The 14,346-nt window shown below is 44.3% G+C and overlaps 1 protein-coding gene across 1 annotated transcript; it reads left to right on the top strand.

Annotated features, from left to right (window-relative positions):
• Nucleotides 1-6,054: 6,054 nt before the first annotated feature.
• Tmem184c (transmembrane protein 184C) lies at nucleotides 6,055-6,937 on the top strand. Its single transcript, XM_050159257.1, has one exon. It carries the CDS (start codon nucleotides 6,075-6,077, stop codon nucleotides 6,792-6,794), a length of 720 nt encoding a protein of 239 aa, XP_050015214.1. The 5' UTR covers nucleotides 6,055-6,074; the 3' UTR covers nucleotides 6,795-6,937.
• The last annotated feature ends 7,409 nt before the right edge of the window (nucleotides 6,938-14,346 follow it).

Below are 14,346 nucleotides of genomic sequence, written 5' to 3'. Positions count from 1 at the left end.
TGTGAGTTCAAGGCCTGCCTGGTCTACAAGAGCTAGTTCCAGGACAGGCTCCCAAACTACAGAGAAACCCTGTCTTGAAACACCAAATAAGTCAATAAATAAATAAAATTTGCTTTTACTCTATCAAATTCAGTTTTGGACACACACTATGACCTTGAGTACATTAATCAGCCGTCCTGAATGCCTTTTCATTCCAAGTTTCTTCATTCAAATACTTTTCTTCTCTAAAACATCATTGGTGGATGCATTCAATTCAGAAATTTTCTGAATGAGGCTGAAACGTGGGGCCCATTCATTTCATCATTAATTCAGTGACCACGTCCTTGCTTTATGGAAGAAGTAGTCTAAGTAAAACAGTTCGTTTGTAAAATGGACTGTAATATAAAAGGATCTTAGGGAAGGAAAGTGTTCTCTTTCCGAAGAGACTAGACGCCTTTGATTGTAATGACTAGAGTTCTTCCTATGGGCATCTCTCAAAGTTTTTCTAATTCAGTTCTTTAAAAGTGCGAACCTGGCAGAGATGGTGGTGTGATCTTTCTGGGTCAAGCTGCAACCCTGTCTGTCACGATGTGGTGCTGAAGAGGTTTGAGTTCTTGGGCTCCTGATCTTTGGAAGGTGGTAGAGTGTTTGGGGTTGGGGCTGGGTGGCAGGCAAGGGGAATCAGATATTATAACTACCTCTGGTTCTTGTCTGTGCTTTCTGCTTCTTGACCCACTATGACATGACGGCTTTCATGACACACTTCCTACCATGGAAACTCTCCACAATGACAAGAGGGTTGTTCTTGGTCCATTCCCCACCGTGGAGCCGCTCCACTGTGCTTCTCTCTGTTCCAGTGGACTGAAATCCTTTTAGACACCATGAACCAAAATCAACCCTATCTCTCTTCTAATTGCACCTGCCAACTTTTTGGTCTAGAACAAAAGAAAAATGGCTAATAAATTGCCTAGTAAACCACTCCAAAATTGCTTCACTGGGGGGGGGGATATCTTTGTTTAGGACTCTACAGAGTTTTCCCTGGTGGAGACACAAGTAGCTTTTGTTCAGTAGACAATATAACCCTCCAGGCTATGATTTTATTCTAGTAAAAAGTACTAACAGGTTTTGTGTCTAAGATAACACTTCCTCTAGCATCCTTCCTTCGGTCCCCACAAGTCCTCACGTCTCCAAAGTCTCTGTGGCCTCCTTACCATGCTGCCTCCTCTCTTGATAGTGAGGGTTGCAAATTCTCACAAGGGTCTGTTTCTTTTGCATTCTTCACACCCCAGCACCTGGAAGAGCTGAGGTTTCCCAGAGTCCCTTCTTTCGGTTGCCCCCTCTTCTGGGTCTTCCCCACCACTACAAGGTATCTGTTGTACTGACCGAGTCTAATCACACCAGGTTATTGGAATTTGAAGGTTAAACAAACGTTTGCGGTTCTGCCCATTTCCCAGCGCCTTGATACTCAGCGGTTTGCAGTTTTGCTGAGGAGTGGATCTAGTTACCCTCTTTGCAAGACTGGTTATGCTGGAATTGACTAACAAGCAGGGAGGGGCAGCAGCAGCCTTTGAATGGAAACTTGCCTGTGTTGTTCTGTGCTCATTAGCATGCAAGCTAGCGCTCCCGAAAGTGGTAAAAACTTTGCTTTTCTTGTGTGTGTGTAAAATAGGCCATAAAAGAAATCGTCTATGAATGTTGCTAATGGTAGTAAAAAGAAAGTAAAGAGGGCTGAGAGGCAATGATTCCCTGCCACAAAGGCAGACGGTTTGGAGGCACAGAAGACACCATCAAGTCCCAGTTAATTCAGCAAAGGAGTGTGGAAAATGTTTCTCTGTGCTAATAATCATTTGCTTAATTAAAATAATATACTGGGCTGGAGAGAGGTCTCAGCCGTTAAAGGCTAGGCTCACCACCAAAATTATAAAATACTACACTTATTTTTAAGTTGAAAGAGTTAAAAGATACCATCCGTGTTTTGTGGATTTGCTGTATTGTGTGGAGGGTGGCGCAGTACAGCGAAACCATCATTGAGTTTGGGTTCAGAATGGAGGCGCTCAGAGTGTAGCTACCTCTCCTACTGTTGGGCTAGGAAACCTGCGTTACTCCTGAAACACATAGTTTGTAAAGTCAAGGAGAGGGTTATTAATGATTTATGGAACATGCTCTCTGTATCTGTAGGCTCGACGTAGATCAGTGGATAATAGCAATGTCTCTGCTCTTAAAGAGCTTTTGTTTTTTTGCTACATGAGGGGAAAGTAAAGGGAAGGGGAATAAATTATCCAGTATTTTAGAAGAAGAGTAAGACAATATATAATAGAAAATAGGATGGAATGGGACTAAATAGGGCTTGGTGGTGTGTGTGCGCACGTGTGCGCAGCCATGATATTACAGCAAATGACGTGCTGAAGATCAGCCTCCATGATTTGTTGGCATTTGAGTAAAGTCTGAAAAATGTGAACGAATGAATACGGAAATAACATCCGAAAGAGGGATGCCCAGCGCCAGCTAGAGGGGTTATAGGTCTACTTAAATTGTTCACCTGGTCTTGATTTAATTTTGGTATCAGTACCTATCCAGAAAAATTTCCATTTCCTTTAAATTGTGTGGTGTATAGGTGTTTGAAGTATGACCTGATGATTCTCTGGGTATCCTCAGTGTCTGTTGTTATGTCCCCCTTTTCATTTCTGATTTTGTTAATTTGGATATTCTCTCTCTCTGCTTTTTGGTTAGTTTGGATAAAGGTTTGCCAATCTTGTTGATTTTCTCAAAAAAAAACCCCCCAACTCTTTGTATCCTTGATTCTTTGTATTGTTTTCTTTATTTATATTTTATCGATTTCAGCCCTCAGTTTGATTATTTCTAGCTGTTTATTCCTTTCGGGTGAGTTTGCTTCTCTTTGTTCTAGAACTTTCAGGTATTCTGTTAATTCACTAGTTTGGGATTTTTCCAGCTCTAAAGGAAAGGTAGGTATTTTGTGCTATGAACTTTCCTCTTAGCATTGCTTTTATTGAGTCCCATAAGCTTGGGTATATTGTATTGGTCATTTTCATTAAATTTTAGGAAGTCTTTAATTTCTTTATTTCTTGCTTGACACAGTGGTGATTCAGTTGTGTAGCGCACCACGCCATGTGCTATCTATGCGCCACCATTCAGTTCGTGAACCGGGCAAGGGGCTGAAGATTGAAACACACAAAGACTCACAGGCAGAGACACAGGTCATCCTTGATGCCAGAATGCCCCACGAATGCCCCTTTTATTCTGTCCAGGGGCAGCTTCTATAGGGATCCTTAACTTATACTCACACCCCAGCCAAACCCATCAGAAACCACTCTCCTGCCATCAGGAACTCCTGAGGGTTTCGTGCTTAGAGCAGCTGCAAGCATTACAAGTTGTTTACCGGAAATTCAGGCTCTGGGGGTTTCACAGCTCCCAACAAGTTGAGCGTTTATTTCCGTGTATTTGTGGGGTTTCTGAAATTAGTGTTGCTGTTGAATTCTAACTTTTAAGCTGTGGTGATCCAATAAGATATATGGGGTTATTCTATTTTTTCTGTATCTGTTGAGGTTTGCTTTGTTAACAAGTATGTGTTCAATTTTTAAGAAGGTTCCTTGAGGTTCTGAGAAAGTATAATCTTTTGTGTTTGGGTGGAAGGTTCTATAAGATGTCTGTTAAGTCCATTTGGGTCATGATATACGCACGTTCCCTTATTTCTCTGTTAAGTTTCTGTCTGGCAGTCCTGTCCAGTGGTGAGAGTGGGGTGTTGAAGTCTCCCACAATGAGTGTGTGGGGTTCAATGTGTGATTTAAGCTTTAGTGACGCTTATTTTACAAATGTGGTTGCCCTTGTACTTTGGGTATAGATGTTCAGAATCATCTTGGTGGATTTGTCCTATGACAAATCCGAAATGTCTTTCTTTATCTCTGATGGATTTTAGTTTGAATTCTATTTTTTTAGATATTATGATAGCTACACCAGCTTGTTTCTTAGGTCCATTAAATTGGAAATTTTTTCCAACCCTTTACTGTTAGGTAATGTCTGTCTTTGAGGTTGAGGTGTGTTTCTTGTATGCAGCAGGAGATGAATTCTGTTTTTGTTTTCAATATGTTAGCCTGTGTCTTTGTATAAGTGAATTGAGTTCATTTTTATTAAGGAATATTAAAAAGATCAGTGGTTGCTAGTTCCTGTTTTTTTTTAAACATTTATTTATTTATTATACAATATTCTGTCTGCTTGTATGCCTGCAGGCCAGAAGAGGGCTCCAGACCTCATTACAGATGGTTGTGAGCCACCATGTGGTTGCTGGGAATTGAACTCAGGACCTTTGGAAGAGCAGGCAATGCTCTTAATCACTGAGCCATCTCTCCAGCCCCTGGTTTTGTGTGTGTTTTTTTTTTTTGGTAACATTATTGCATGTGTTTTTCTCTTCATTGGGATTTGCTGCTGTGAGATCATCTATTGTCATCAGGGAAGAGCAAATTAAAATGACTTTGAGATTCCAACATACCACAGATGGACACCTTATGCTGGAGAGGATGTGGAGCAAAGGGAACACTCCTCCATTGCTAGTGAGAGTGCAAACTTGTGCAGCTGCTTTGTAAATCAATATGGTGCTTTTTTTTTTTTTTCAGAAAATTAGGCATCAATCTACCTCAAGACCCAGCTATACCACTCTTGGGCATATACCCAAAGGATGTTCAATCATACCACAAAAACCGTTGCTCAGTTATGATCATTGAAGTTTTATTTGTCATAGCCAGAACCTGGAAACAACCTAGGTGCCCCTCAACCGAAGCATGGATAAAGAAAATGCGGTCCATTTACACAACGGAGGACCACACATCTCTAAGGATGACCTCAGCTAAGACTCCTTGCCTGACTGGTCATCTCCTGCGATCAGACTGGCGACTCCCACAATTGTCATCAGAGAGCCTTCATCCAGTAACGGATAGAGCCAGAGACAGAAACCAATGGCCAAGCACTAAGCTGAGCTCTGGGAAGCCTGACGAAGAGAGGTTGGATGGATTGTAGAGCTATAGGGGTCAATGACATCATAAGAAAACCCACGGAAATAGCTAAGCTGGCTCACAGCAACTCGGACTCTGAACCACTGACCAGGGACCCTCCATGAGACTGACCTAGACATATATCTCTACATATATCTGACAGCTGCGTAGCTTGGTCTGCTTGTGGGACTCCTAGCAATGGGAACAGGGGCTGTCCTTAAAGTTTCAGCTGGTTCTTGGGAGTCTGTTCCTCAAGCTGGACTGCTTTGTCCAGTCTTTATACAAGGGGAGCTGCTCGGGGGGGGGGGGGCGGAAACTCGCCTACCAGAGCAGGGGGGAGGGAGTCGCTGGCTTCCAGCTGCAGGTGGGACCCCCCAGGTCACCCCAGCTGTCCTCGGGGCCTTGGTGCAGCCGAGACTTTAGGTGACCTCCAGGTGAGCGGCGACTGCGCCATGGCCTACTGGGTGCATGCCGGTTAGCGGGCGAGGATGTAGCCGGCACCTGCGAGAATCCTGAGCTGCTGCCACTGCGGCAGCCACAACCACAGCGCGACCTGAGGACGCGGTGCCAGCGGCTGCTGAATTTTCCCCTGTAGAAAGCCAGAGGAGAAAAAAAGAAAAAAAAGAAAACAAACAAACAAACAAACAAACAAAAAAAAAAACGAAGAAAAGAAGCCAAAATCTCGGCTTGGTTCATTTTTTGAGCTGTTCACAACTAATTTGTTTATGGAAATGCCCTGCGCCTGTAGTCGGAACAACTGGAGGTGATGGATCCGGCCTCTGCTCGTACTTAACGTAATTTCCATCCTCGTCTCGGTTCCCTTCGGTGTTTGGGAACTTCAAAAACTAAAGGTTGGAATCCACACCGAAGCATGGTTTATCTCTGGTGTCTTTCTGCTGTTAACAATCCCTGTGTCCCTCTGGGGGACTGTGCAGCACTTAGTGCATTACACGCAACCAGAATCTATTATAAAGATTCTTTGGATGGTCCCAATATAGTTTGAATAGCTGCTTGGCTTTGAAATATCCCAAAATCACCATCTACGTGGACACCTGGAGGGAGTGCTAAGAAGCTTACATCATTTACAACTTCATGATATTCCTTAACAACTACCTAAAAATCCGATTCCCCAACTTGGTGCTCCACGTGGAAGCTAAAGATCAGCAACAGCATTTCCCCCCTCTGTACTGCTGTCCACCCTGGGCTATGGGGGAAATGCTTCTTTTTCGGTGCAAACGCGGAGTATTGCAGTACACTGTGGTCAGAATGATCACCACTGTGACGGCGTTGGTATGTGAGATTGTTGGTGTCTACGATGAAGGGAACTTTAGTTTCTCCAACGCTTGGACTTACTTGGTTATATTAAATAACCTGTCACAAGTGTTTGCCTTGTACTGCCTCTGGCTGTTTTACAATGTGCTGATAGAAGAGCTCAGCCCTATACAACCTTCTGGCAATTTTCTTTGTGTCAAACTGGTAGTCTTTCTCTCATTTTGGCAAGCAGTGCTTATTGCTTTGTGGGTTAAGGTTGGCGTTATTTCAGAAAAGCGTACGTGGGAATGGCAAAGTGCTGAAGCTGTGGCCACAGGCCTGCAGGATTTCATCATCTGCATCAAAATGTTCTTCGCGGCGATTGTCCATCATTACTCGTTCTCCTATAAACCCTACGTGCAAGAGGCAGAGGAAGGCTCGTGCTTCGACTCCTTCCTCGCCATGTGGGATGTGTCAGATGTCAGAGACTATATTTCTGAGCAAGTTAAGACGTGTCGGGAGAACAATGCGAGGTTATCCCCCCAAAAAATGTTTTCCTGAAGACCCAGAGCATACTGAACACACAAGTCTGCTTTCCTCATCACCACTCGATGCAGGTTCTCCAGGTTCAAAGTCATCCTCACCCTAGGGCTAGTATCAGGGCTTTGGACACACGATTACTCCCCAGAATGCAACTGCTGCAGCCAAGCTCTGTGAGGACATCCCAGAAGAGCAGGGCCCTCCTGACTATGCAGGCCAATATCCAGACTTTGAAGACACAGTGTCTTCTCAGGACACGCTCTCTGCAGACCAGCTGTCTGAAGACTCCATGAACGACATCCCAGATGAGCAGAAGAAGCTCCTTGACACATCCGCAGACTCCTAGAGAGTTGCCACAGCTCAGAATGTTCAAAATTTCAGATAGGCAAAGCCAGATATAACTACTATATAATACTAATACTTACATGTTAGTATATATATTTGTATATGTTTTATATATCACAAATGATGTTTAAATTTCCTAGGCTTTGGCTTTCCTAAACTCTTAGGGTTTCATATATTCAAACAGTAGGTAACAACTTCAGCTGAGTTATCTGAAATACAGATTTGTGCAGCATAGTCATAAATATCCTTTTATAATCCCTGGTAGTACCCAAAAAATATAATTACATGTAAAGATCTAATACAGAGCCACTTTTATCAGAAAGAACAGAAAAAAAAAACCCTGGAAAATATCAGTGCATTAAAGAAAGAGACAGTAATTATAGGTGAAAACTGGACTCTTAAATTCATTGTTTCATCCCTCCTCTTCCCCCGTCAGGATGAACTTTGACTCATGCTGATACTTCATATGTGCTCCTAGGCATCAGGGTTTGTTCCGTGACTAAGGGAATACGGCTTAGCACAGGGGAAGAGTTTCAGATGAAAACACCCTATGTTCAGTGTAAGAGAGGGGCTCAGGTCAAGGGCGCAGGGGTGACACTGAAGACATTCATCTTCAGGACACTTACTTCTCTGCTCTGCTTCGCTGACTCATGCCGCAGGGCATCTCCCGTCCAGGGTCACTTCTCTACAGTCTCCTGTCTGCTTTCTCCTCTTTAAGGCTCTTTAGAGGCACGTAGAAATTTAGGGCTCTGTCAACAGATTAGGTTGTTTGGAAATATCGAAATAAAAATTAAAAAATCTAACATAAATCCAATGGTGCGTGGCTTCCCTTTCCTGTAGACTCTTTTGGCTTGGGATGGGACCCAGGTAAAGTTTTTCAGGTGACCTTACTGTATAGGACTGAGATGCTGCAATGTTTTTTTTTTTTTTTTTTTTTTGCTATAGAAACTTGAATGCTGAGAGAGCTTTTCTGCATGGGAGAGGAATGCAGTTCTGATCAGCTCAGTTTGGGGCATCTTGGGGGAGAGGTTTCCTTAGAAATCACCCTCTGATGGTGATCATGATTGTTGATACATGCATGAGACCTACCGGTTGGTGCTCAGGAATTCCTGGGCGTGGGTAACGAAACGAGATGGGCAAGCATGAGAGAAAGAAGAGATGCCCAGCGGAGGAGCAGCGGAGGAGCAGCGGAGGAGCAGCGGAGGAGCAGCGGAGGAGCAGCGGAGGAGCAGCGGAGGAGCAGCGGAGGAGCAGCGGAGGAGGGGTTAATAACCTGTGACATGAAAACAGAGAGGGCGCTGAGGAGGAGGAGTATAGGGTGGAGGAGGCAGACAAAGGAGAATAATACACATGGGGAAAATCCTTAGTGAAGTCTCTTACGTGGTATGCTAATTTTAAAAACAAACCAAAAGGAAAAAAAAGAGAGCTGGGCGCGGAAGCCTCACAAGTTTGTGAGACAGGATCCAAATGCTAACCTCTGCACCAGGGAAGCTGGGCTATGGCGACTTCAAGAGGCACCCACCTCACAGGTTTGGGAGACAGGACCCAGATACTAACCTCCACACCTGGGAAGCTGGGCTCTGACAGAGTTCTCAGGCAGTGAACTAGTCACCCGAGCCAAACGTTTTAGATCAGTTCTTTTCAACGTGTGAGTTCAGGGATGAGGGAGATGTACAGGGAGGATGACTGGGAACCCGTATGGAGACCCTAAGCTAGTATGTCTTGTATATGTTGTTTACTTTTTTTTTTTTAAAGTATACAGTAATATTCTCATGCATAAAACGAAGTTTTCTTTTTAAGCATAGTATTGCGGTCCAGGTATCAAAGCCCAGAGTATTCCATTCTGTGAACGGTTTTGTGTTTTCTCCTTCAACAGAGACCAAAAAGAATGGTTGTCTAATGGGAGCCTGGGTCCTTTTAAAAAATTACAATGAAACTAGCCTTTTCTACTTAAAATATGCTGCCCTCTCTTGTAACCTGAAGGAAAAAAGTCCTGGCGGCCTGAAGGGATGCGTGAAGATGCACAGGGTTAGTGGAGCGGTGGTCCGCAGGACTGACGATAAATCCAATTCTGTTTCGTACGGGGAAAAGCTGGGGTTAATATGAACCCCCAGGGTGCAAGTCTGATGAGAAATAAAGCATCCCTCCTCCCAGCTTCTCAAAGGGTTGGTTCAAACCACTCTTAATTTAAATTAGCGTAAGAGAAGTTAGACAGAAGGGCTTGTTTGGTATTCCTAGAAGAGAAAGCTCACCAAGCAAAACCGTAATCTCCGATTCCTAAAAAGAAGCGACTCTTTGTCATGAGAATTAATCAGAAAAACTGTTCGTTTCTTTATTGGCCCCGAGAAGCAATTGCAAGGGATAAGTAGCGGTCAGGCCTTAAATGGATGACTATAACGGCTAACCGCTTCTCTTTGCCACGGTCCGCCCCTTCAAGCCGACCCCTGCACTGAGTCTGCGCGGTTCATACATTCTCCACCAAAGCCTTGAGAAGTGAGTGACCAACTGCTGCCTTTGATGGCACTGACTACCTCGAGAAGGAATTTGGGAGAGGTAAAGACGAGGCAGGCATGAAGCAACTATAAAGACACAAGAAGGAAATGAATGTTTCTGCAGTGACATTCAGACGCGCCGTTCACCCCGAAACGGCGAGTGCCCTTTCGTGTGAGACTAATTCGAATGTAGGCCGAAGGAAAAGGCCACCATGAGATAGCCAGGCGGTGAGTAGCTGCCTTGAAGTCACGTGCTCTGGTTCTGACATTTAAAATCTGTTGACCCTGGAGCAAGTCACCTACCCTCTCAGAGTCTCGTTTTTCTCACCTGTAAACAGTAAATTATAAGAATCTGTGCCCGGTTGTTTTTTGAGTGTTGTGCGGGTTTAAATGAGACAAAGAACATGAGACGCATTTCATAAACACGAGCCACCTTGTAGTAGTTGATTGCTAAAATTGCCGCCATTGTTAGTGGGCTCACTCAGTTCCACCCTGAGCCGCTCATGGGAAGCCTGACTCTGAGCGTGAGCTTTCCAGAGCTTCATTAGCAAGACGTATCCTTTCCGTGGCTCTGCGGTTACTGGGTGACTTTAGGTTAATGATAATTGTCAATCCAATTCTATAGATGTCCATAAATATAAACAGATTGGAAAGAAAGAGTCAGACACTTATCCGGGTCTGTTGGTCAAGGTTGTCAACTTTACAGAATTTAGAATTACCAAGAACAGGCCTCTGGCCTTGCCTGTGTGATATCATCTTAATTGCTTTTGTCAAGGTGGGGAGACCCACCCACTGGGAGTGGCAACATTCCCTGCGTGGGATCCTGGACGATAGGAGTGGAGAGTGGGAGCCGAGCATTGCACACGTGTTCATGGTTCTCTGCTTTCTGGTTGCAAGGTGATGACATCCAGCTGCTTCAAGTTCCTTCCATCTTGACCTTCCCACCATGACTGATCACCCTTGAACTGTGAGCCAGAACAAACTCTCACTTGAGGGGCTTTTGTTAGAACAAGCTCTCTCTCTCTCTCACTTAAGGGGCTTTTGTCAGAGTATTTTATATATATCTTAGCAGCAGGAGAAGAAACTAAAACTCTGGAGTAGAGTCAAGCTTCCTATTAATGTGCAAGTGTTTACTCCCTGGTAGATTGATAGCGAAGAGTCGGGAACATTATGGAGAACCGGAAGACGGTAGAGGCCTTGGAAGTGTCTCCAGGAGAGCTGCCTAAGCTGTTGATGAACAGAGCAGCAGGGGTGCAGTGGCTGCAGGGCAGGTACGTTGTCAACCGTGGGGAGGGAGATCCTACCGCGCTTCCCGGAAAAGCCCAGCAGAGGTGATGAAGAGCCTCAGAAAGGTGTGAAGACTCAGTGTCAGACGGAAGGCGTTTCCACCCTTAACATCTTTAATTGCTTACAGAACACTCACAGTGGGGGCTGTGACATCCTGGGTGACTTTTGAGGACTCAGGTGCCTTCTTTTTACTACTCACTGTCATTTATGCATGAGGCCTTTTGGTTCCCAGGTGTCAGTATTTGCATTTTGGTTTCTGGTACTCATAGACTCACGTCCTAGACCCACATCCCAGGCTCATATTCTAGACCCACATCTTAGGACCAAATTCTAGACCAGCATCCTAGACCCATATCTTAGAACCAAATCCTAGACCAGCATCCTAGGCTTACATCCTAGACCAGCATCCCAGGCTTACATCCTAGACCCACATCCCATGCTCATATCCTAGACCCATATCTTAAAACCAAATCCTAGACTAGCACCCCAAGCTTACATACATCCTAGACCCACATCCTAGACCAGCATCCCAGGCTTACATCCTAGACCCACATCCTAGATTTACAATCTACACCTGGCACAGCTTCCCTGAAGCCATCCCTGGGCTTCCTTACTGTGAATCAAGAGTCTGAAACTTCAGGTCCCGTTCCTCAACTTAGAATCCCCAGCCAAACAGTTGCTTCAACTGCCCCCCTGCCCCATGTCCTATACATCTGTGGAGAGAGACAATATAGAGAGATATATGGTCAGCAATAAGTATCTTGTTCTCAGCTTCCCTACGAGCAAATGGAAAGGTAAACAACCTTGCTTTGTCTTGGGACCCCTGTGTGATCTTTGTGTGTGAGCATCTTGTTTGGGTTTGGATGTCTTTGCATCTCCTACAGTCTCCCTTCCCCTCAATGTGCCTGGTCTGAGATTGTTCACTGACAAGAATCAAGGTTTGCTTTTTTGTTTGTTTACTGCCCTAACCCCAACCTCATAATTTCATTATTTTCTTGATAGAAGAGCCTGGAAAGTAAGTGGGTATTCAGGTGAAAATTAAGAAAATTAGGTATTATCATTGTTTCTAAAAGGTTTAACAGGTGAAAGGAAAGGAATAACACAGTGACGACTTTTTTATTTATTTATTTTTAAATCAAAGAAACACACGGTCTGCTTATACACGCCATCTTCTAAGATTGGTAAAGGATTCCAGGCCTCGGTGAAAGACAGAAGCTTGCTAACAGGGCTTCAGGCTATGGGATAGGAGCAGGTCAGATAACTGGGCAGTTTCTCTGAAGTAAAATCTCAGGAAACCCAGAGCGTTTGTGCCTTTTCTTGATTCATCTGTTTAGAAGTGATAAGGCATCCATGGATCTTCCCTAGAGAGTCCCAAAGGGAAGGTCACCGGGAAGCCATCTTTTCAGTGATTTGGAAATCCCCGAGTGGAGCTCTGGCGCACCCAGAGGGTGGGTGCACATGTCCTGCAAAGGGACCGCTAGGCAGGCTGGCGTCCGCGTGAAGTCCTGAGAGTGCTGGATTCATCCAGCTGGAATAGGTTAGCGAATGGGTTTGATGAATCAGACAGCGCGTCAACGGCATGCAGACAGGAAAGGTCACTCTTATGATATTGCAGACGGCAGCTGAGTCAGTGTTCCTTCAGCGTGACTGATGGAACAAAATGAAGATTAAATGGGACAGAGTTCTATGAAAAATAAGAAAGCCTAGAAGAGTCATTAGCTTTTAAAATCTTTTTTTCCCTCCTAGGTTTACTTAGAATTTCTACAATTCCTCAATGGGAAAGTGAGCTCAACTCTTATACATTATCTAATATCTGTAATATACAAAGCTAATTTTTGCAATTTACATATTTGGCCCACTAACAAATTCCTTCTCTTAAATAGATGTGCAGAACTGTGAAACAAACTTGATTATCCAGGACTACTCAGCAGAGGGTAAATCCTGCTAGGGAAACCCAGTTCCCACTGCCCCTTTGGCCGCTAACACTACTGAGATTTTTTTTAAAATCTGTGCACATTTCTGCTTGTTGCATCGTGGGTTTGGGATTTTTTTTGTGCAGAGTTTTCGTGGTTCTCTGGTTCTTTGGTTTTAAAATAGATTAGTGTGTCGCAGTGCTTCTTGTAAGTGGGAAAAAATTGGCTGCAAGAAGTGTCTAGCAAAAGTAAGGGCACATCTCCTAAATAAAGCTTGTTTGTAAGGCTTTGGCGACTTCGGAGCTGTACCCCGCTGGCTCTTGCGGTGCCGTTTGCTGGCTGTGTATCTTGCTCTTCTGCCTGCTCGCCCCTGCCGTACCTGTCACTCTGAGCCGTCACATGTACTGAAACTTGAATAGATCCATGCCTTCCATTTCTTTTAAATGGAATAGAAACCCAGCTGCATTATATAATGCCTTAAAAATTCCTCCATACCTTTTCTGGAGGTCCTGGAGACAGATGGCAAAGAGGGGTTACTGTGCACGAGACTGGTCCTCTCCTCCTCTACACGGCTACAGAATTGCACTTCCCTGGCTTTATAGTCTCTTCCCTAGAGAGCTAACACAGCCCCGCTCCACTTCCCGGTTTGTTAGCAACCCCACCCTCCCTCTGATCCCTCTGTTAGGTGGACATTTCTATGCCATTTCCTCGGCTGTAGCTTTATGACCCGTTTGCCAAGGATGCTAGGACAGCATAAGGAAGATTCTGGAAGTGAGCAGCAATGAGCCATCTCTTGAAGTTGGCAGAGGAAGATGGTGAATATGTAAATATTTTTAGCTGTCAACTAGACTCAGACTAAATATAATGCAGATTGAGAATATGGGGTTTACATAGGAAGAACTGGTTGCTACCAGTACCTCTCGGTTCTAACACTTCTTCTTTAATACTTCTTATTTCATATACTTTCCCATGAACAGATTCCTTGGGAGAAAGTAATAGTTAAGGGTTAGAGGTTGAGGGTAGGATATTGGCTAGCTCTCCAAAGGAAGAAGGCTCAGACCCACTCCCGTGGTGTGCAGAAACAAGGAATGTGCTGTCATCCTAAGTAGAAGCCTAAGTTTGAAACACAATTCTAAGCCAGGAATTCACAAAGAATGTATGATGGGGTGGTGAATACTTATCTTAGTCACTGTTATATAGCTTTGAAGAGACACCATGACCAAGGTAACTTTTTTTTTTATATTTATTTATTAAGTATACAGCATTCTCAGTATTCTGCCTGTATGTACACCTGCGGCCAGAAGAGGGCACCAGATCCCATTACAGATTGTTGTGAGGCACCATGTGGTTGCTGGGAATTGAACTCAGGACCTTTGGAAGAGCAGGCAATGCTCTTAACCACTGAGTCATCTCTCCAGCCCGACCAAGGTAACTCTTATAGAGAGTATTTAATTGGGGGCTTGCTTACACTTTCAGAGATTTATCCATTATCATCATGGCCAAGAACATGGCGACACATAGACAGTACTGGAGGAG

This window comes from Alexandromys fortis, unplaced genomic scaffold, assembly GCF_014885135.2.
Source record: "Alexandromys fortis isolate MF-2015 unplaced genomic scaffold, M_Fortis_MF-2015_v1.1 scaffold_65, whole genome shotgun sequence".
Classification (NCBI taxonomy): domain Eukaryota; kingdom Metazoa; phylum Chordata; class Mammalia; order Rodentia; family Cricetidae; genus Alexandromys; species Alexandromys fortis.
The sequence above is the reverse complement of the archived record's forward strand: the minus strand, read 5'-3'. Positions and strand labels throughout refer to the sequence as shown.